This window comes from Triticum urartu, chromosome 5 (genome assembly GCF_003073215.2).
Source record: "Triticum urartu cultivar G1812 chromosome 5, Tu2.1, whole genome shotgun sequence".
Classification (NCBI taxonomy): domain Eukaryota; kingdom Viridiplantae; phylum Streptophyta; class Magnoliopsida; order Poales; family Poaceae; genus Triticum; species Triticum urartu.
In genome coordinates, this window is record NC_053026.1 from 628,788,427 (window position 1) to 628,808,438 (window position 20,012).

Below are 20,012 nucleotides of genomic sequence, written 5' to 3' on the forward strand. Positions count from 1 at the left end.
TCCTCTATGTAACCATAATATGTTTCCTTTCCCGTCTTGGTTGTTACATGAAAGAGGACACCACTGTTTTGGTTGGTGCTCTTCTTATCTTGGACGATCGTGTAAAATGTATTACCATTTATCTCGTACCCTTTGAAAGTCATTATATTCGAAGATGGTAACTAGGACAGCGAGTACAGGTCATCTCCAATAGAGGCGTCATGCATGGTACATGTCTGCAACCAGCCGGCGAAACTCCTAGTTTGTTCACGTGTAATCCAGTCATCAGACCGCTCCGGGTGTTTGGAGAGTAGAAAATTCTTGTGTTCGTCCATATACGGAGCCACCAAGGTGGAATTCTGTAGAACTGTGTAGTGTGCTTTAGTGAGAGAATGTCCGTCCATACATATTTTTTGATTCCCTCCTAGCATGCCTTTTCATCCAGTCTGCCCTTATGCCGCGATTCAGGAACACCAATCGGCTTAAGGCCAGGAATAAAGTCAATACAAAACTCATTCACCTCCTAATTTTCATGGCCCTTGGAGATGCTTCCTTCTGGCCTAGCACGGTTATGAACATATTTCTTTAAGACTCCCATGAACCTCTCAAAGGGGAACATATTGTGTAGAAATACATGACCCAAAACGTTAATCTCTTCGCATAGGTGAACTAGGACGTGCGTCATGATGTTGAAGAAGGATGGTGGGAACACCAACTCGAAACTGACAAGACATTGCACCAAAGTATTCTCTAACCTTGGTATGATTTCTGGATCGATTACCTTCTCAGAGATTGCATTGAGGAATGCACATAGCTTCACAATGGCTAATCGAACGTTATCCGGTAGAAGCCCCCTCAATGCAACCGGAAGCAGTTGCGTCATAATCATGTGGCAGTCATGAGACTTTAGGTTCTGGAACTTTTTCTCTGCCATGTTTATTATTCCCTTTATATTCAACGAGAAGCCAGACGGTACCTTAATACTGAGCAGGCATTCAAAGAAGATTTCCTTCTCTTCTTTGGTAAGAGCGTAGCTAGCATGACCCTGATGTATGCCATCTTTTCCATGCATACGTTGCTGGTCCTCCCGTGCCTCAGGTGTATCTTTTGTCTTCCCATACACGCCCAAGAAGCCAAGCAGGGTCACGCAAAGATTCTTTGTCACGTGCATCATGTCGATTGTAGAGCGGACCTCTAGGTCTTTCCAATAGGGCAGGTCCCAAAATATAGATTTCTTCTTCCACATGGCTCGCGTCCGTCAGCGTCATTCAGAACAGGTTGTCCGTCAGGACCCTTTCCAAAGACTACCTTCAAATCCTTGACCATATCATGTATATTAGCACCAGTACGGTGGCGAGGCTTCGTCCGGTGATCCGCCTCACCTTTGAAATTCTTGCCTTCCTTTCTTACGGGATGCCTGCTCGGAAGAAATCGACGATGTCCCAGGTACACATTCTTCCTACAATTGTCCAAATATATACTGTCGGTATCATCCAAATAGTGCGTGCATGCGCGGTATCCCTTGTTTGTCTGTCCTGAAAGGTTACTGAGAGCAGGCCAATCATTGATGGTCACGAACAGCAAGGCCTTTAGGTCAAATTCTTCCCCCATGTGCTCATCCCACGCACGTACAACTGTTCCATTCCACAGCTGTAAGAGTTCTTCAACTAATGGCCTTAGGTACACATCAATGTCGTTGCCGGGTTGCTTAGGGCCTTGGATGAGCACTGGCATCATAATGAACTTCCGCTTCATGCACAACCAAGGAGGAAGGTTATACAAACATAGAGTCACAGGCCAAGCACTATGGTTGCTGCTCTGCTCCCCAAAAGGATTAATGCCATCTGCGCTTAGACCAAACCATACGTTCCTTGCGTCATCTGCAAACTCCTTCCTGTACTTTCTCTCGATTTTTCTCCACTGCGACCCGTCAGTGGGTACTCTCAACTTTCCGTCTTTCTTACGGTCTTCTCTGTGCCATCGCATCGCCTTGGCATGCTCTTTGTTTTGGAACAAACGTTTCAACCGTTGTATTATAGGAGCATACCACATCACCTTGGCAGGAATCTTCTTCCTGGGGTGCTCGCCCTCGACATCACCAGGGTCATCGCGCCTGATCTTATAGTGCAATGCACCGCATACCGGGCAAGCGTTCAAATCCTCGTACTCACCACGGTAGAGGATGTAGTCATTAGGGCATGCATGTATCTTCTGCACCTCTAACCCTAGAGGGCAGACAGCCTTCTTTGCTTCGTACGTACTCTCAGGCAATTCATTGTCCTTTGGAAGCATATTCTTTATCATTACCAGCAACTTTCCAAATCCCTTGTCAGATACACCATTCTCTACCTTCCATTGCAGCAATTCCAGTGTGGTGCCCAAATTTTTCTTGTCCGGTTTGCAATTCGGGTACAACAATTTCTTGTGATCCTCTAACATGTGCTGCAACTTCTTCTTCTCCAAATCACTTGCGCAGTTTCTCTTTGCATCGGCAATGGCCCGACCTAGATCATCAGCGGGCTCATCTGATGCCTCTTCTTCAGCTTCTTCCCGCATTGCCGGCTCAACTTCTTCCCCCATTGTTGTATCATCGTATTCAGGGAACCCATCATGGCTAGGATAGCTTTCGTCGTCCTCTTCTTCTTCATTGTCTTCCATCATAACCCCTCTTTCTCCGTGCTTGGTCCAAACATTATAGTGGGGCATGAAACCGGACTCAAACAGGTGGACGTGAATGGTTCTTGACTTAGAGTAATTGTTATCATTCTTACAGCCAACACATGGACAAGGCATAAAACCATCCGCCCGCTTGTTTGCCTCAGCCGCAAGCAGAAAAGTTTGCACGCCATTATTGAACTTGGGAGAGCATCGGTCATCGTACATCCATTGTCGTCTCATCTTCATTACACAACACCGAAAAGACCAAATTAATACAAGTTCATACATAAAGATCATACAACACTTAAATGCAACAAACAAATAACTCTCTATCTAAAGAATTTAAATGCAACAACAAATGTGATCAAGATCGCAACTAAGGTAACAATTGATCCAACAGCATAATGATACCAAGCCTCACTATGAATGGCATATTTTCTAATCTTTCTAATCTTCAAGCGCATTTTCTCCATCTTAATCTTGTGATCATCGATGACATCGGCAACATGCAACTCCAGTTCCATCTTCTCACCCTCAATTCTTTTCAATTTTTTTCTTTCAAATCCTTGTTTTCTCTTTCAACTAAATTTAATCTCTCGACAATAGGGTCGGTTGGAATTTCCGGTTCACATACCTCCTACATACAAATATTTATGTCAGCTTGATGGGCATAATTTGTCAAAAACACGAAATGCAACAAATAGTTTTAAAAGAGAATATACCACATCCGAATCATAACTCGGACGAGGGCCAACGGGGACGGATATCAAAACCATGGCACTATGTATAACAAACAACGTACGGGTAAGATAATTATACGAGTAACTATATATCCAAATCACACAAACATCAATTTTTTATATAAAACATTCATGAACAAGAGGCTCACCATAAGGTGGTGCCAACGACGGGACGGTGCGGGCGATCGACGGTGGTTACGACGGAGATTTAGAAGGCACTAAGTAAACCACACCTACATATGCAAACTAAGTGTTATTTTCGACCTCAAATTGCATATAAATCAAATACTAGCACATATATATAATTCCTCCCAAATTATTAAACTCACAAATCAATCACTATATAAAGCATTGCAAGAGCTAATCTAGCAATGAGAGATGAAAGGACAAAGTTGCTAACCTTTGTGATCATTTGAATGGGTGGGGGCCTTCAAATCTTGACAAATTTTGGGCAAAATGTGTGATGAGCTTGAGAGGAAGAGGGGAAGAACAAAGAGGAGAGGGGAAAGGGGAAGAACAGAGCGAGCTCGGGTGGACGAAGGGTGTATGTAGGACGACCGTTAGTACCGGTTCGTGATACGACCCGGTACTAAAGGTGCTGGAGGGGCCCCGGACTGACAACATCCTGCCACCACTCACTTTAGTATCGGTTCGTGGCATGAACCGGTGCTAAAGGTTCGCCATGAACCGGTACTAATGAGAGCGGCCGGCTAGCCGTTGGAACCGGCACTAATGCACACATTAGTGCCGGCTCAAAACCAAACCGGCACTAATGTGCTTCACATTTTACCCTTTTTCTACTAGTGATGGCTAGGGTTTGCGGTTGCCGGCGAGGAAGCAAAGGGAGTGGTGGTGGGGGGCAGATGTGGACGGGAGAAGTGGAAGAGGCCGACCCCGCCGCATGCGTGGTTAAAAAAGGACGTTTCCACTGGCTGACGCGTGGGCCCGCTGTCGGTGGTCGTCATAAATAAGACGACCGGTGGCGGTTGGGTGGCCGCCAGGTGGGGACGCAGCGGACGGCGAGGAGACGCGCGGCGCGTCCGTGCCGACACATTCCAGGCGCAATTTTGGGCCGGAAATGGGTCGGCGCGGACGCCAGACGAACACGATTTGAGTTTGGGTCGGCGCGTTGGGCCGCCACTTTTGTCTGCGCCGACCCTAACGGACGCGGACGAATGAAATGGGTCGCCCCATTGGTGTTGCCCTAAGTAATGATCAAATTATCTAGCAATGTTTGTAATGGAGGAGTTAGTTTGCTTGGCTGTGATCACAACAAGATTAACACTTTACTTTATTTCTATTAATGTTGCAAAATATGTATATGTGAATTGTATGATCGGATATGCATCAAATTACAGAGGAGGTTCTGCCCAATTTTTGAACTAAATATCAAAATAATTTAAATCCAGATATGGAATTTTGCAAGTTTACAGGGGAGGTCCTGCCTAATCTTGCATTTAATAACAGAAAAAGTTATTGCTTTTTAGTATGTGAACAATTTTGGTCTAATTTGCGCCAGGGGTAAAATCGTCTTCTCACGTGTCATTTAACACCATTAGTACTCAAAATGGATGGAAGTGTTAGAAAGGGAACAAATTTTAGAATTGGTGTTAGATAAGGAAGAAATTTTTTACCAGTGTTAAATAAGGCACAAAATTTTAAGCTAGTGTTAAATAAAGAATTCTCTTTAGAGAAAATTCCCTATATAACACTATTTTAAATGTTGTTTCCCTATTTAACACTGAAAAAAAAAGTTCTTCCTTATATAACACCAACCTTAAATTTCTTTCCCTTTTTAACACTTTCGTCAGTTCCGTTAGCCTACACTGTTAAAATTGATTTTAACTGATGTCAGTTTTTTATAGTTGGACGAAATTGCCCTTGTCCATAAGCATGAGAAAATAGAAAAACAGACGCCGAACCAGGGCTCTCTATTCTCTCCCGACCCGAGATCTTCTCTTTCCCCTTTCTCCCCAACCCTAGAGGCGGTGGCGACGGCAGCAAACCTCCCAGGCCTAGCGGCGGCGACGGTGCTGCGGAGTGCGGAAGGAGATGGCGCCGCGGACGACGGCCAGGGCGCGACTGCGGACGGCTCAGGCCTTGACGCGGCTGTGGATCCAGTGTTGACCGATGACGATGGCGGGGCAGCAGTGGGGTCAGGCCAACGTCAGGCTGCGGTGCGGTCGACCAGCGCCTGGCAAAGGCGGTGCCTCGGCTGCAGCGGCATCAGGCCAGGGCACCCGAGTTGGCTGGAGGTTCCTATCAGGGTGTCCCCAAGTTGGCATCGGCAACAGCTTCAGACCGGGCGCAGCCACATGGGCTTGTTCAGGTGGCTAAATGGCACTCCTGGGAATGCAATGTTAGTAGTAGCAATACAAAGGCTCATTTGAACGCAATGTTAATAGCAGCTAGGAGTACTGACCATCTAGTTAATGATCAGTTAGTAATGATCAGATTGTCTAGCAATGTTTGTAATGGAGGAGTTAGTTTGCTTGGCTGTGATCACAACAAGATTAACACTTTACTTTATTTCTATTAATGTTGCAAAATATGTATATGTGAATTGTACGATCGGATATGCATCAAATTACAGAGGAGGTTCTGCCCAATTTTTGAACTAAATATCAAAATAATTTAAATCCAGATATGGAATTTTGCATGTTTACAGGGGAGGTTTTGCCTAATCTTGCATTTAATAACAGAAAAAGTTATTGCTTTTTAGTATGTGAACAATTTTGGTCATAATTTGCGCCAGGGGTAAAATCGTCTTCTCACGTGTCATTTAACACCATTAGTACTCAAAATGGATGGTAGTGTTAGAAAGGGAAAAAAATTTAGAATTGGTGTTAGATAAGGAAGAAATTTTTTACCAGTGTTAAATAAGGCACAAAATTTTAAGCTAGTGTTAAATAAAGAATTCTCTCCTTTATATATACTTGGTCGCGCCTTGTGGAAGCGAAGCATATATACGTCTGCAGGCAAGACCGCAAGAGACGAGCCCCATCCCGCGACCTCTTCCCCATCTCAAAGTCAGACATCCTCTTCTTCTCCCCTCCCCTCTTTCTCTCTCGTCCATCAGCAAGCGAGCGAGGGCCTGCAGGCGCCATGAACGGAGACGGCGGAGGGCACGAGAGCGGCGGAAGCGACCACGACGACGACATGCGGAAGCCGCTGCTGGTGAACACGGGGAGCTGGTGGTACGCCATACGCAAGTCCCACGTCTCCGCACTCCTCTGCACGCTCATCGTGGCGCTCGGCCCCATCCAGTTCGGCTTCACCGGCGGCTTCTCCTCGCCGACCCAGGACGCCATCACCCGCGACCTCAGCCTCTCCATCTCCGAGGTCACCATCCTTCCATTCCATCGCCCGTCGTCTTTGTTTACTGTTGTTGCCGGCCTCGCTGGCCTGGCAATGCCCGGAATCCTAGTGACTGACCGACGACGCTGGCTACTTGCAGTTCTCGGTGTTCGGCTCGCTCTCCAACATCGGCGCCATGATGGGAGCCATCGCCAGCGGCCAGATGGTGGAGCACGTTGGCCACAAAGGGGTGAGATTTTTCCCTTTAGCATGCTGCTTGTCTTCCTCTACCACGCCATTGCGAGGTCGACCGGTTCGTTACCTGTTGCCTCGCACTTAAGAAGGGTCAATGTCAGTCCTTTTGCTGATCGATAGTCCCATCGCATCCAACAAATTAAATAGCAATGCAAAGCTTCTGGGCAATCCATCTATTTTTACCATTTTATGCAAAATAAAACATAAGGGGATACTCTCTCTGATAGGAGTTACTTTTCACAGAAATAGATGCATCTAGACGTATTAGTTTAGATACATCAATTTTTATCCGTTTCCACGAACAAGTAATTCGAAACGAAGAGAGTATGATTTATCATTCTAAACTTAATTATGTTATTAACACAAACGAATCAGACAGCCAACCATGCATCACATATTTCACGTAATAATACATGAACGTGGTCCAAGATAACACTCCTTTCATTTCAAAATAAATATCGCTGTTTTAGTTTGAGGCTTTCTTCTACTCGGCATCACAGTCGACCACCTGCTGCAGTGCTGCGCTAGATACAGAAGTGTGGCATGCATGCGCCAACACGTACCAGCTAGCTAGCCTATAATTTTAGGCCTCCTTTGGTTTGGAGGAATTTTGTAGGATTTTCATAGGATAGGATTTCTATAGAAAAAACTCCTTCAGAGCTCTTTGGTTTGTAGGATTGAAATCCTATTTCTATGGAGGAATTCTTTCTATCCTCCACATTTCATAGGAAAACAAACATTAGCCTAGACTCAATGGAAAAATCCTATGGTGTGAATCAAAGGGCATCTCTTTTTCTATTCCTATGCATAGGATTTGAGATGCATGTCATCAAATTTCCTATGGCTTTTCTATTCCTATGATTTTCCAATCCTATGAACCAAAGAAGGCCTATTTTATTTTAGCATAGCTAGCCTACAATTGATCCTACACGGTGTGCTGGGGTAGTAGGTATTTTTTTTGAGTATCAGCTGCGGTGTAGGTAGATCGGTTGCTGCAGCGTCAATGAATTATTGCTCAGCCCCGCAAAACCAAAAGTGAATTATTGTTGAGGATGTTAATATGGGCCATCACTGAGGGTCCACAGGGCGCTTGCCGGGAGAACGACACGTCAGACCACAGTGTACGGTAGAATAGAGACGGGCCGGGGGAGTTAATTGTACAGAAGTACCATAATTGAGGCATTGGAAGCAGATTAATACCAAGTTTGATAATTTTTACGTGTCAGTACCAAGTCTGAAGCTAGCCGTTATAAAAAGGTCTAAATCACGTATAAATACGTATTGACGGTGTATCTGACCAGTGGGGCCCGGCTGTCGGGTGCCGACGTGGCATTTTTTTTTGCATAAACACCCCTCACCCCCCGCGCGCAGAAAACCAGTCGATCCAGCCGTCGCCGGTGAGCAGCAGCAGCCACGAGGACCCCTCGCGCCTCCTCCCGAGCTCCCCAGCGCGCCGCCGCCTCCTCGTGCCTGGGCTCCTCCTCCCAGCCGCCTCCGCCCGAGGGTCTCGCCGACCCCGCCCCCAGCCGTCGCCGGCGAGCAGCAGCAGCCACGAGGACCCCTCGCGCCTCCTCCCGAGCTCACCAGCACGCCACCGCCTCCTCGTGCCCGGGCTCCTCCTTCCAGTCGCCTCCGCCCTAGCGTCTTGTCGACCCCGCCCCACGCGCCTCGCCAGAGCAGCCATCGCCGGTGACCAGGTCCCCTCGCGGCCTCCCTGTTTCCTCCCTCTCTGTTGTATGAACAGAGGACCAGCGCCGCCCCTCCTGCCCTCCGCCGCGTGAGTCGCTGTCCAGATCCATCGGTTCACGCGCCCTACGCCGCTCCCTGCCGCCGGAGTTGCGCCAAGTCCCGCTGCCTCTCCTGCTTCGGTTGCAAGCACGCGAGGCGAGGTGGAGGCTGGGGCGGGGCGGCGGTTACGGGAGGCGAAGGAGCTCGGGCTCGAGGGGCTCCTCCCCTTGATCTAGATCGGGCGCCGCCGTGCGTGGAGACGATGAACAGTAGCGTCGGCGAAGCAAGGGACTTTCTACAAAAAGAATGCCACATCGGCAGCTGACATGCGGGCCCCGCCGGTCAGATACACCGTCAATACGCGTTTATACGCGATTTAGACCTTTTTGTAACGTCTAGCCCCAGACTTAGTACCGACACGTAAAAATTACCAAACTTGGTACCAATCTGCTTCCAATGCCCCAATTGTGGTATTTCTGTGCAATTTACTCGGCCGGGGGAGAACAGCGATTTGGTGCCCAGCCTCGTTTGCATCCGCATCGAAGAAAAATTCAAAATAAGTACTAGGAAATTTAAAAAACTCCAATTTGTTTTTGCATGGTAGATAATTTGATGCGTGAGATGCGCTCACAATTTCAGATTATTTGGACATCCAAGTAGCTCTCAGCAAAAAATACAAATTTGAGGTCTGTAAAAAAGTTAGCCACAACACGAAGTATTTCGGAAACCTTGGTCCTCCTAAGGCGATTGAGGCGACTAGGGTTTTGCGAATCTTGGTGGTGCCCGTGGACTCGATCGACGGGGCGTGCTCGAGATTGCCGGCTAGAGATGGATGCATCGGGCAGCGATGGCAGCAAGGGAGGGGGGGGGACTCTCGCCCAAGTCTGTTGGGCTCGTCTCAAGGAATAGTTGGGGAAACTAGACATCTTGGAGGAAGAGGCAACACCGCTCGTTCTCGATGACAGAGATGATCGTGGGGAAGGTACTGCATCGAAACATACTGCACACCCAGACAATCTCCAACGCCCTACGTCCCGCATGGGGTAACCCTAAAGGATTGTTCTTTCGTGTAGTCAGAGAAAACATATTTGTGGCGGAGTTCGCCACAAAGAGGGATCACGATCGCATGTGGTATGGGAGCCCATGGCACATCAGCAAGCACCCGGTGATCTTGGCAGAGTTTGATGATTGCATGAGGCCGTCGGAACTCAGTTTTGATAAATTGCAAGTTTGGGCTAGGGTTGTGAATCTCCCGTTTAATCTGAGGGATGAGAGGTGGAGCAAGGCAATTTCTAAACAGATTGACAAGAACGCAACTCTTATTCACTTCGACCATGATGGAGGCTACTTGCGTGCTTGAGTAACCCTGGATGTGGCCAAACCATTGAGGAGGTGGATTTTGATTGAATCGGCAAGGAGGGGGCAAACCGATCCTTATGACATACAGTATGAGAACATCCCCCACTTCTGCTTCTCTTGTGGCCGGTTGGGCCACTCGGATTTGTTCTATCCGACATCGGGAACGAGTGATGAGCATGGTGATATGCTGTTTGGCAAGGGACTCCAGCCGCCGAAGGAGAAAAGGGGGGCCCTATCGTCAGATAGTTCGTCGTCTAAGAACCAACAAGCAAAAAATAGTAAGCAAGAATCGATGAACTCAAGTACGGCAGCTGATGGAGGTACTGAGGTGAATTGAATGAAGAAGAGGAATAAGGCACCTAAACGCAAGGGAGGGCCGCCGACTCAGGTGTACAGGAAGGTGGAGATGCCCTTGCTGATGAACCACATAGCAAATGAGGGGGAGGGCAAAACAACCGGACGGGAGCTGGTTGTTGATGGGGATGGAGTTGAAGATGACGACACGGTTAGAGAACCAAAGAAAAAGAAACCAACCCCAACGAACTCTGAAAATTCGGCAGCGGCTGCGAGTCAGCCCTGCCAGGGTCAATTATTTGCTTAAGCTGGAACTGCCGGGGGCTTGGGAACCCCGAAGTAGTTCGTGAGCTTCACAATGTGGTGAAGCAAGAAGGTCCCGCCCTTCTCTTTGTGATGGAAACCAAGATCAGGGCAGAGAGAGTACAGAATCTGAAATTCTCTTTAGGGTTCTCTAGATGTTTTACGATGAATAGTCAGGGACTTAGTGGAGGCATAGGACTGTTTTGCTGAGAGCTACTCATATGTCCAAATGATCTGAAATTTGAAACGCACCTCACACACCAAATTATCTACCATGCAAAAAAATCATGTTTAAAATAAACATTAAAACAACAAACAACTAGGTAGATGAGAACTTTCTTCTCAAGAAAAAACAGAAGCCAATTGCATCATGATGAGGCACTGCAACAATATCAATAATGAGGTGGGTCAAGGAAAAGTACAGTCAAGCTAGTCGTAATGCTTAGATTTAATTCTTGGTGAACAATTTTGCATGAAAATATTGGTGGAAAGTATGATACAATGAGTTGAAGAGGAGGAAACTCCATCCAAAATGAACTAAAACCACGATACTTATTTTGAAATGGGGTGAGACCAGAGAGACAACTGTTGTTCTCTATGCTATCTAGATAGAGAGTGAAAAGCAAGCAATAGAAAAGATTGTCTCACAATTTTTGTTCATGTATTGTTCTATTCCAAATTTTTTTCCCGAAAGCTACTCATATGTAGGTGGCGCAGGTCCCAGAGGCGCTCTCCCTTCTCCTGGGTTCGAGTCGGTGACGCACGGGGCTGGACGATTGTCGGCCACGAGGCCAAGCTTGCCGCATGCGCGACGGTGGTGTCTTTGTCTTAGGGCTCGCGCTCAGGTGGGCCAAATTTAGGCCCGAGGCAGGTCGGTGCGGTTGCACCGGGGGGTGGGGGGAGGGGGTGATATTGGGCTCGACCCGGGTGGTGCTCGCGGGCTCAAGTCCCTCTCCAGGCGGGTGCTATGGTAGTTGGTGGTGGTCGGGACCTCATCACTTTGTCGGGCGGAACGGTGTCGAAGACCTCGAACATGGCGTCGTGCGAGCCTGCTCGACGACGGTCGTTGTTAGCCATTGGGTTATGTCTCCCCCGGTCCACATGATTGGCTGGAGACGCGGGCATCGGTGCCTCCTACCGTGGAGACGTTGAACCAGACTCCGTGGCTGATGTCAGGCTAGGAGTGAAAGGAAACACCTTTTACTCCTCCTAACCTGGTGGGTGCACGGGGATGTGGGCGGGTGGTGGTGTTTCGGACATGGATGTCGTGCCGGCAGCCCTGGATGACGGTCTGTATGGTTGGCTCTTCGGCGGGCACCATGATGGAAGTGGTGGCTTTCCCTCTTGGTTGTATGGGCTGTAAGAGATGGGGCGACGGGTGGCTCGGGCGCGCTCTTTGTCTCTGGCATGACAGTGCCCCGATCCAGATTCGGAGTTCTGATCTCGTCGCGCTTGTCCTGAAGGCCTCATGGTGGCACATGGGCTACCAAGCAATAGCATTGTGCTTTGTTTGCTACACTACACTGGAGGTTAAGGGCATCTCCAACATTGGCCTTTAAACGGACACCACAAATGTTTCTTTTTATGTCTGAAAGTGGCCGCGGACAATGATGCGTGAGCCGGCAATCCATCCATGTTCCCTAAATGTTCCTCTATGCATGTGCATGTTGCCGTTCAGGAGAGAGAGAGGATGTTTGGTTGTTCGATATGATGGTGTTTGGTTGGCTAGACGGATGTCCGGAAACTCCCAAAGCTCCCCCACCTTGCTTCGAGTTTGGAGAGTTTGAACGTCAGGGCGCATTTTCGAACAACTGGGATAGCATTGGATAACAAAAAAAAATGTTTGAACTCCTGCAAAGGACATGTACTGGAGTTTTGAGGGTCTCCTCTGAAGATGCCCTAACACTAATATATGTTGAAAAATCAGGCGTAGGTTACCACTTATACAACTCTGAATCCACTCAATGACAAGGATGGCATAGAAGCATGACATGTACTCCCTCTGTTCCTAAATATAAGTCTTTGTAGAGTTTCTACTAGATGAACTATATACAGAGCAAAATGAATGAATCTACATTTAAAATGCATCTATATACATCCTATATGGTCCATTGTGGAATTCTACAAAGACTTATACTTACTTCATTTTTTTTAGTCTGTATATAAGATTTGGTGAAAGTCAAACTTGGTAAAGTTTGACCAACTTTATTGAAAAAATATCGACATCTACAATACTAATGCTATATGATATGAAAATTGATTTCATGACGCATCTAACAATATTGATTACATATTGTGAATCTTGATATATTTTTTTATAAACTTAGTCAAAGTTGATAAAGTTTGAATTTGACGAAATCTTATATGCAAAGTAAAAAAACGGAGGGAGTATTTAGGAACGGAGGGAATACCAACGAGACTAATCCTAGTTACTGAAACGCCGAGGAGGAGAACGACGTGTTCCCGAGTCCCGACAGCAGCCAGCCAGCTCGTTGCGGTGACGGACAGGCATGCCCTCGTCCGGGTGCGGATGCGGGTGCGTTGAGTGTACGGGGTGCTGCCGCCGGAGGTGGGAGCAGCACGGCGTCGCCACGGCCTCAGGGAGGGGAAGCGAGCACTCGGACGACGTGGACCACCAGAGTCGAGCAGGCGGACCGAGCCGGCGCCCTTGTCGGGCAGACATGGGACGCGGCGACAAGACACGACGCTCCAGCCTCCCGTGGGACGCTGCCAGGATGAGCTTGCCGCCGCCGACGGACAAGCTGCGCCGCGCTGGGTTCCGGCCGGCAGCAGCCAGGATTGCGGTGGCACGCACGCGAGTTGTTCGTGAAAATGTCTAACGGCTATTTGGCCCAAGCCATCGTCGCCCCTCGCGTGAGAAGGAGCATCACAGGCGTTTAGCAATCCATCAGTGCTTCTTGCAAAAAAGACTATGGTAGACCGGTGGTCTTTCGCCGATCTGACAGAGGGAGGCGCTGGCACACACGTGAGATGCTCGTGAAAATGTCTAACAGATATTTGGCCTAAGCCATCGTCACCCACTTGCTTCAGAAAGAGCGTCTAGTAGAAATTAGGGTTCTACCAGATTTAGGGCAGAGATTGTAGGGGAAGAAGAGGGCTGGACGTGGGCAATCTCACGGTCGCCGGCGGCTGGATACCGTCGTGCATGAGGGAAGAGGCGGCGGCATTGATAGAAGGCGGCTAGGGTAAGGCCAACTCCACCGCGCGATCCTGTCATGTCCGGTCCTGTTCGTTTGGGGTAAAACGGACAAAGGAGGCGGCCCAGCGCGCGACGGCCTGAACCCATCTTGTCCGTTTTGTATCCGGGCCGACCCATTTTGAGCGCAAACTTGCGCCGGATTTGGGTCGCGGCGGACACCAAACGGACGCGCGCTCGTCCGCGTCGGGGCCGCGTGGCAGGCGGCCACCTACCTCCCACCCGCCCACATCAATGCGCACGAGCGGGCGGCCTCACCTGTCATTCGCACGTCGAGCGGTCGTCGTCCTTCTTTAAGTGAGAAGCGTGGACGGGTCGTCGTCCACACTGCCCCACGCCACCCCACGGCCTCCTCGAAACCCGACAACGGCGACCATGTCCCAAACCCTAGCCTAGACCTCGCCGGCCAGCCGCCCGCAGCCATGGGCCTCTGGAACTACGGCCGCAAAGGTAGGCACGACCGCAAGGCCGGCTCCTCGTCGGTACGCCGTCGCGGCTCGGTGAAGAAGGAGGAGCCCGCCTCGCCATCGCCACCACGCCGGGCCCCCGCGCCGCCCGCCTTCTCCATCGCGCCCACGTCCGCCGGCGAGCGCGACCGGCATTACGTCCGGGCGTCCGTCTGCCGCCGTTATTGGGAGACAAGGACGCCGCTCCCCTGGAGCGACGCCCATCTCCCCAATGACTGGCACCTCTCGGCCGACCGGGTCCCCATCCCGCCGGTCCCGAAGAGCGGCCATGCGCGCGCCGAGGAGATCGAGCGCCGCCGCCGCCTCCTCCCCGACGACCTTTTCTATGACGCCAGGTACGCCCCCGACTCCCCGCTGTGGGACACCTGGTTTCGTGACGAGCACGACACCAGGCGCGCCTCCTTCTTCGCCGGCAGCTCGACGGGGCCGCGGCGGCCACGGGAGCGCGCCCAGGAGCACGGGCGTAGGCGGGTCCGCAGCGTCACGCCCACGCCGTCGCCGTCTCCGTCGCCCCCTCCACCTCCTCGCATGACAGACGAGGAGGAGGCCCGTCTCCTGCAGCGTGTCATGGACGACTCCATGTACACGCACGACGAGCGGCAGTGGGACGGCCTGGAGGAGGCCATGGCCCTCTCTGCCGCCGGGGACGTCGCCTTCCCCGTCGAGGAGGAGAGGAGGGAGGACCTGCCGGCCGCGTTCCAGCAGCTGCTGGGCCAGGAGTGGGGCTGGTCCTGCACTGCTCCGGAGATGGCCGCCGGCGTGGGCGTGAACTGGTGCCCCACTCCGCCGCGGTGACCGGAGCGGGAGGCCTCGCCACGGGAGGAGGTGGTGCAGGCACCTCCGGCCGTCCAGCCGGCCCCCGTCCACCACGCACCTTCGGCCCACCTCTGGACGCCGCCGGACTACGTCGACCTCGTCAGCGACAACGACGACACCGGCGGCCAGTGAAGACGGCGACGGCCACGGCACTGACGGGCACGGGAGGAGTTTTTTTATTTTCTTATTATGTTAATTATGAATCTGGGCCTTTTAAGTGACCGTTGAAACTGGGCCGTCTTGTGGCCAACCCATATATATGTTTTATGTTTTTTAAATGCGTTTATTTGCTTTTTTAGTTATTTAATTATTATTTTTAATCCCATCCACCCCGGACACGATTTGGGGTACGGCCGCACGGTGGGCGCACGCACGACCCAATGGACACAGCCGGACACGGGCGTACCCATCGGCGCCCCAAAGGGACAGATTCGGACCAATCCGGACGTCCGTTTGAGATCGTGCGGTGGAGTTGGCCTAACACAGAGGTCGTGTGTTTGAATCACGTCACACACGCTTTTTTCAGGTTAACAGAATAAGAAAATTAAAATGGGTAGGCCCAGCGCTTAGTATGCCATGTACCCCGGGTCGTGTACGGGAGGTACGTACACAAGTCGCATATTGACGCGTTCGATGTAGGTGATGTACTTTTATAAAAGACCATCCTATCATTTATTATAAAGGGATGTAGAAAGACCTGCTTTATTGATGTGTTTATAGGGTTGTATCGAAGCAAAAGTGGCTAAAGAAAAACAGTTTCATAGAGTGGATTTTTAGCCCCTGCATCCATATTGACGATTATTATTGGTAATTCTGGACCTTTTGAAGACTCTGCTAGAGTTGCTCTTGGCTGAAACAACCATGTATGTCGGTCATGGTCTTATGATCTTTCACAGAACTCTAGAATGACACTTTTTCTTCACAAAGGGTGGGTTTTATTGGCCCCAAATAAAGCATCAAGATGATAAACCACCATGAGCACACAACCGGCCCCTACATAGTTAAAACATCTCCAGCCGCACCCCCAAGAAGGCCCTCCAAACGATTTTTCGGCCGCCGACGTCAAAAAATCAGCTCAGTCGCGCCCTCAAGGGCCCAGTTTTCGCCGACTCAGGTCGAAATTGGCGTCGGCGGACCCAACCCAAACCCAGCGCGCTGGGGGTCGCTCGGGGGCGCCGGGCGAATCGTTTTTAGCAAGAAGGGCCGTGGGCCAGCCACGTCAGTGACTCGACTCTCTTCTCGCCGCTTCGTCGTCCTCATCGCCTCGTTTCCCGCGACGAATCAATGCCAAAGCTGCGCGCGCTGCCGCGCCGGTCAGCCTCCATTGATGCCTCACGGGCGGCGCAGTGAAGGCCGGGCAACGCGCGTCCCCTCGCCCGCCATGCCACCACGCCACGCATAACGCGCCGGCCAAGCCTACCACGCGGCGCCTCCGCCTATATAAGCCGACCACCAGCGCGTCGGAGACACACACAGATACTCCACCGCTGACGCGCCCATTTCTCCCCTTTCCTCCTCTCGCCGTCTTCAGTTCAGAAGAATGGCCGAGCGCTTCCCAGGCGATGGCGCGGCGGCGAATGGCTTTGGGCGCCGCCATCTTCACGAGGACGAGGCTCGCCTCCTTTTCGAGGCCGAGTACCCGATCCCGCCGGACATGCGGGTGCCCGGGGCTTGGAGGATCAGCGCCGGCGGCGTGCCGGTGCCACCACCACCCACCGAGGCGGCGCGGCGTGCGGAGATCGCACGTATCCGCGCGTCCCTACCGCGGGCGGCGAGGGAGGGGCCACGCTACGTCCCCGACAGCCCGCTCTGGGAGACCTACTTCCGCCACCGTCACGCCGAGCAGCTCGAGGCCACGAACGGCGTCGTGCCCACTGGCAGGCTCAACTCCGAGGGCCGGCGCCGGTGGTGGGGCGTGCCCGGCCGCACGTTGGAAGCCGTCCTCGAGTACATCGAGGGCGGCAACACGCCGCACCTCGAGTACCCCGCTCCCCCATCCTTCTCACGCCGCCGTGGGAGCTCCTGGACGCTGAGGCGCATGGAGCGGCCCGGGGCGTCCTCCTCCTCGTCCGGCCGGTCGTCGGGCTCTCCCTGCCTCCGCCCCGTCAAGCCGGAGCCCCAGGACATGCCTGTCAATGCTCGCACCCGCAGCTCCGGCGTCCGCATCAGCGACTCCACCCCCCTCCGGTCGCTTCGTCCTCGTCGAGCCCAAGCCAGAGCCCGGCCTCCCCGCGGAGTACGAGGAGATAGCCCGACGCGGCTTCTACGACGAGGACGCCCTGCAGTGGGCGCGGGACGACTACCTCCGCGACGAGATGGTCCGGCAGGCCGGGCCCTGGAGGAGATCGCCGCCCGCAAGCGTGGGCGCGAGGACGAGCACGGCATCGTGATCCTCGACAATGATGACGACGAGGACGCCCCCGGACCGTCCAACCCGCCGCGCCAACCGGGGGAGGGATGCAGCAGGGACGGCGGCGGCGGAGGCGGGGATGCCGACGATGACGACGACGACGGCGACTACACGCGGTTCTACCGCCTCCTCGACATGTAGAACTGCAAAGGCGGGCGGCGGGCGGCGGGGAGCGGAGAGGTAGACAGCGAGGAGCGGCGATGGAGACGGCGGGGGCAGCCCGTAGTAGTTTTTTCCTTTTTTGTAAAATATGTTTAAATTTGAACGAACTCGCCGATGTTTTTGCATTAAATTTGAGCCGTGTTTGCGTCATATTTAACTTTTTCAAAAAAAAATGTGGGCGCCATGATCACGTCCCCAGTGCGCGGTTTAGCGCCGGTGCGTCTTCAGAGGGCGATTTTTTGCCCCTCCTGGGGGGCCAACGGCTGAAGATACTCTTAAAATGCACATAATCAACACTAACTAAAATAAACAAAAACACGCCGACAACTAGCAATAAGATATAAATTACGGCACCCGCCTTGGGTTGATCACGGACCAAGCCGAAGCTACAGCCGCCCAACATCACATCGACCGCCACACCAATCCGCATGGTCGTAGACAGTCGCCGGCACCTAGAAGTTCATGGGCCGCCGCTCAGGTTCCAAGGCTCCACCGTCTGTGTAGAAGAGAGCCAGAGGACCCCTGACACTGCGACAGAGGCCGGTGACCGCGGCGGCAACGAGGTCAGCACATGGGGTGTCGTGGTGCCTGCGCTCACCACGCGCCCATGGCACACAGACACAGGCTTCTCCACGCGAGTCTGGCACGTGGGCCAACGCCGAACAAATTTTGGCTACACGCCACGGCTACCCGCATCAACGCCCGATGAAACCACCCCGCACATCCTACCATGTGAGCGGTGTACGGAAGGTTTGCCGCTGCCGCCTTCATGCGGACTTTACCCGACGGCGCTTGTCAGCGGCAGCAGGTGAGGAGGAGCGAAGGAGGGGTTGGTATCCGACGGCAGCTAGGGTTTGCGCAGTCTCGCGGGGAGGCGGCGCGGGGCTGTTTCACTTCGTAGCTGGTATCTAGAGTGGCACTGCCATCATATAATCCGGTTCTCCTTTCCAAAAAAACTAAAGGGTGTGGCTAGGTCTCAGTCGACTGAGATTTAATCAAGTCTTAGTCAAGTGACATAATATGCAAGAGAGAGAAAAACTGATTTTTTTACACAAATATCAACGTAAAATCTCACAGATTTAGCATCGACCGGGACTTGGAGGGGGGGAGGGGGGGTTATTCCCAGTCTTAACATACATTGAGCATAGATCATGAAAGAGAAAAAGAAGCATATAATTGCTTGTTCAGTTGGCTTGGGGGAGGGGTGGGTGGGGTGTTATTCGCAGTCTTAACATACATTGAGCATCATGAAAGAGAAAAAGAAGCATATGATTGCTTGTTCAGTTGGCCAATCGAAACCTAAAAATAGTAAGAATGGTCAACGGTTGCCGGGAGGAGTACAGGAGGTGGCCATTATCTATGGAATATCATATGCCTAAAATAAGGCTACCGGCGAGACGTGTAAGTAAGATCGCACCGACTGACAAGAAAATGTCTTGTGGCTAAGACAAGGACCATCGCGTAGACTAAGGCCCTTCCATCGCATACCTGTCAAATAAAATCAAAATCATGGCATACTCCTTCCATTTTTAAAAGAGTGTACTTGGAAAGTTAATTTTTTCATATTTGACCGTATTTATATAATAATATACCAATAATGTAATCAAATTAGTAACATTAGATTCATGATAACATATATTTTCATCATATACCTATTTGATTTCACAAGCATAAATATATTTTTGCACAAACTCGATCGAACTTTGAGATAATTTGATTCTCCAACAAAATTGAAAGTACATTATTTAAAAAACGGAGGGGTACACTCTAGCTGTTCTTCTGCATGGTATCAAAAGAATACTATAAGTAGTAAATGTACTGCCACGGGTACTCGTTTTGCTTGGAATGCACTAACAAGAAAAACAGTATTGCTTGAAAGTACAATAGTACGCATACCAACGAAGCATTGGGCATAAGGGCATCTCCAACACCAACATGCAAATTCCTCTGGTATATGTCCATTTTTATGTCCGGACATGCTCCGTGGATATGATACGGGAGTGAGCCGTCCAACGCTAATTACAAAGTATCCGACTGGGAGGAAAAAAAGAGATGGGACCATGCATATGGTGAAATATTATGGTGGGGTCTCCGATTAGGAGGAGAGAGGGGAGAGGGGGACAATGATGTGCAGAGAGAGAGAAGAGAGGAGAACCACACGGAGGCTTTTGGTTGGTGAGTGAATGTCTGAACTCCGGTACATCTCGCTCATGTTTGTCTTCACTTTGCCGAAAAACGGACGTTCGGACCGCTTTGCGGACCAATATGGGTCCTCATTAGATTGCAAAAGTAAACAAATATGTCTGACCAGACATATACCGAAGCTT

General features: G+C 51.0%; 1 protein-coding gene across 3 annotated transcripts in view; it reads left to right on the plus strand.

The window, feature by feature from the left end:
- Positions 1–6,368: 6,368 nt before the first annotated feature.
- Positions 6,369–20,012, plus strand: part of LOC125511390 (sugar transporter ERD6-like 4) — a 35,395-nt gene continuing 21,751 nt past the window's right edge. For 2 of the 3 annotated variants that reach the window (XM_048676746.1, XM_048676745.1), the window contains exon 1: positions 6,369–6,719. In XM_048676746.1, coding sequence (XP_048532703.1) covers positions 6,483–6,719 — 237 coding nt within the window. In that variant the 5' untranslated portion in view covers positions 6,369–6,482. Of the gene's footprint in view, positions 6,720–6,834; positions 6,925–20,012 lie in introns of all 3 variants that reach the window. The other variant, XM_048676748.1, reaches the window with a different exon arrangement.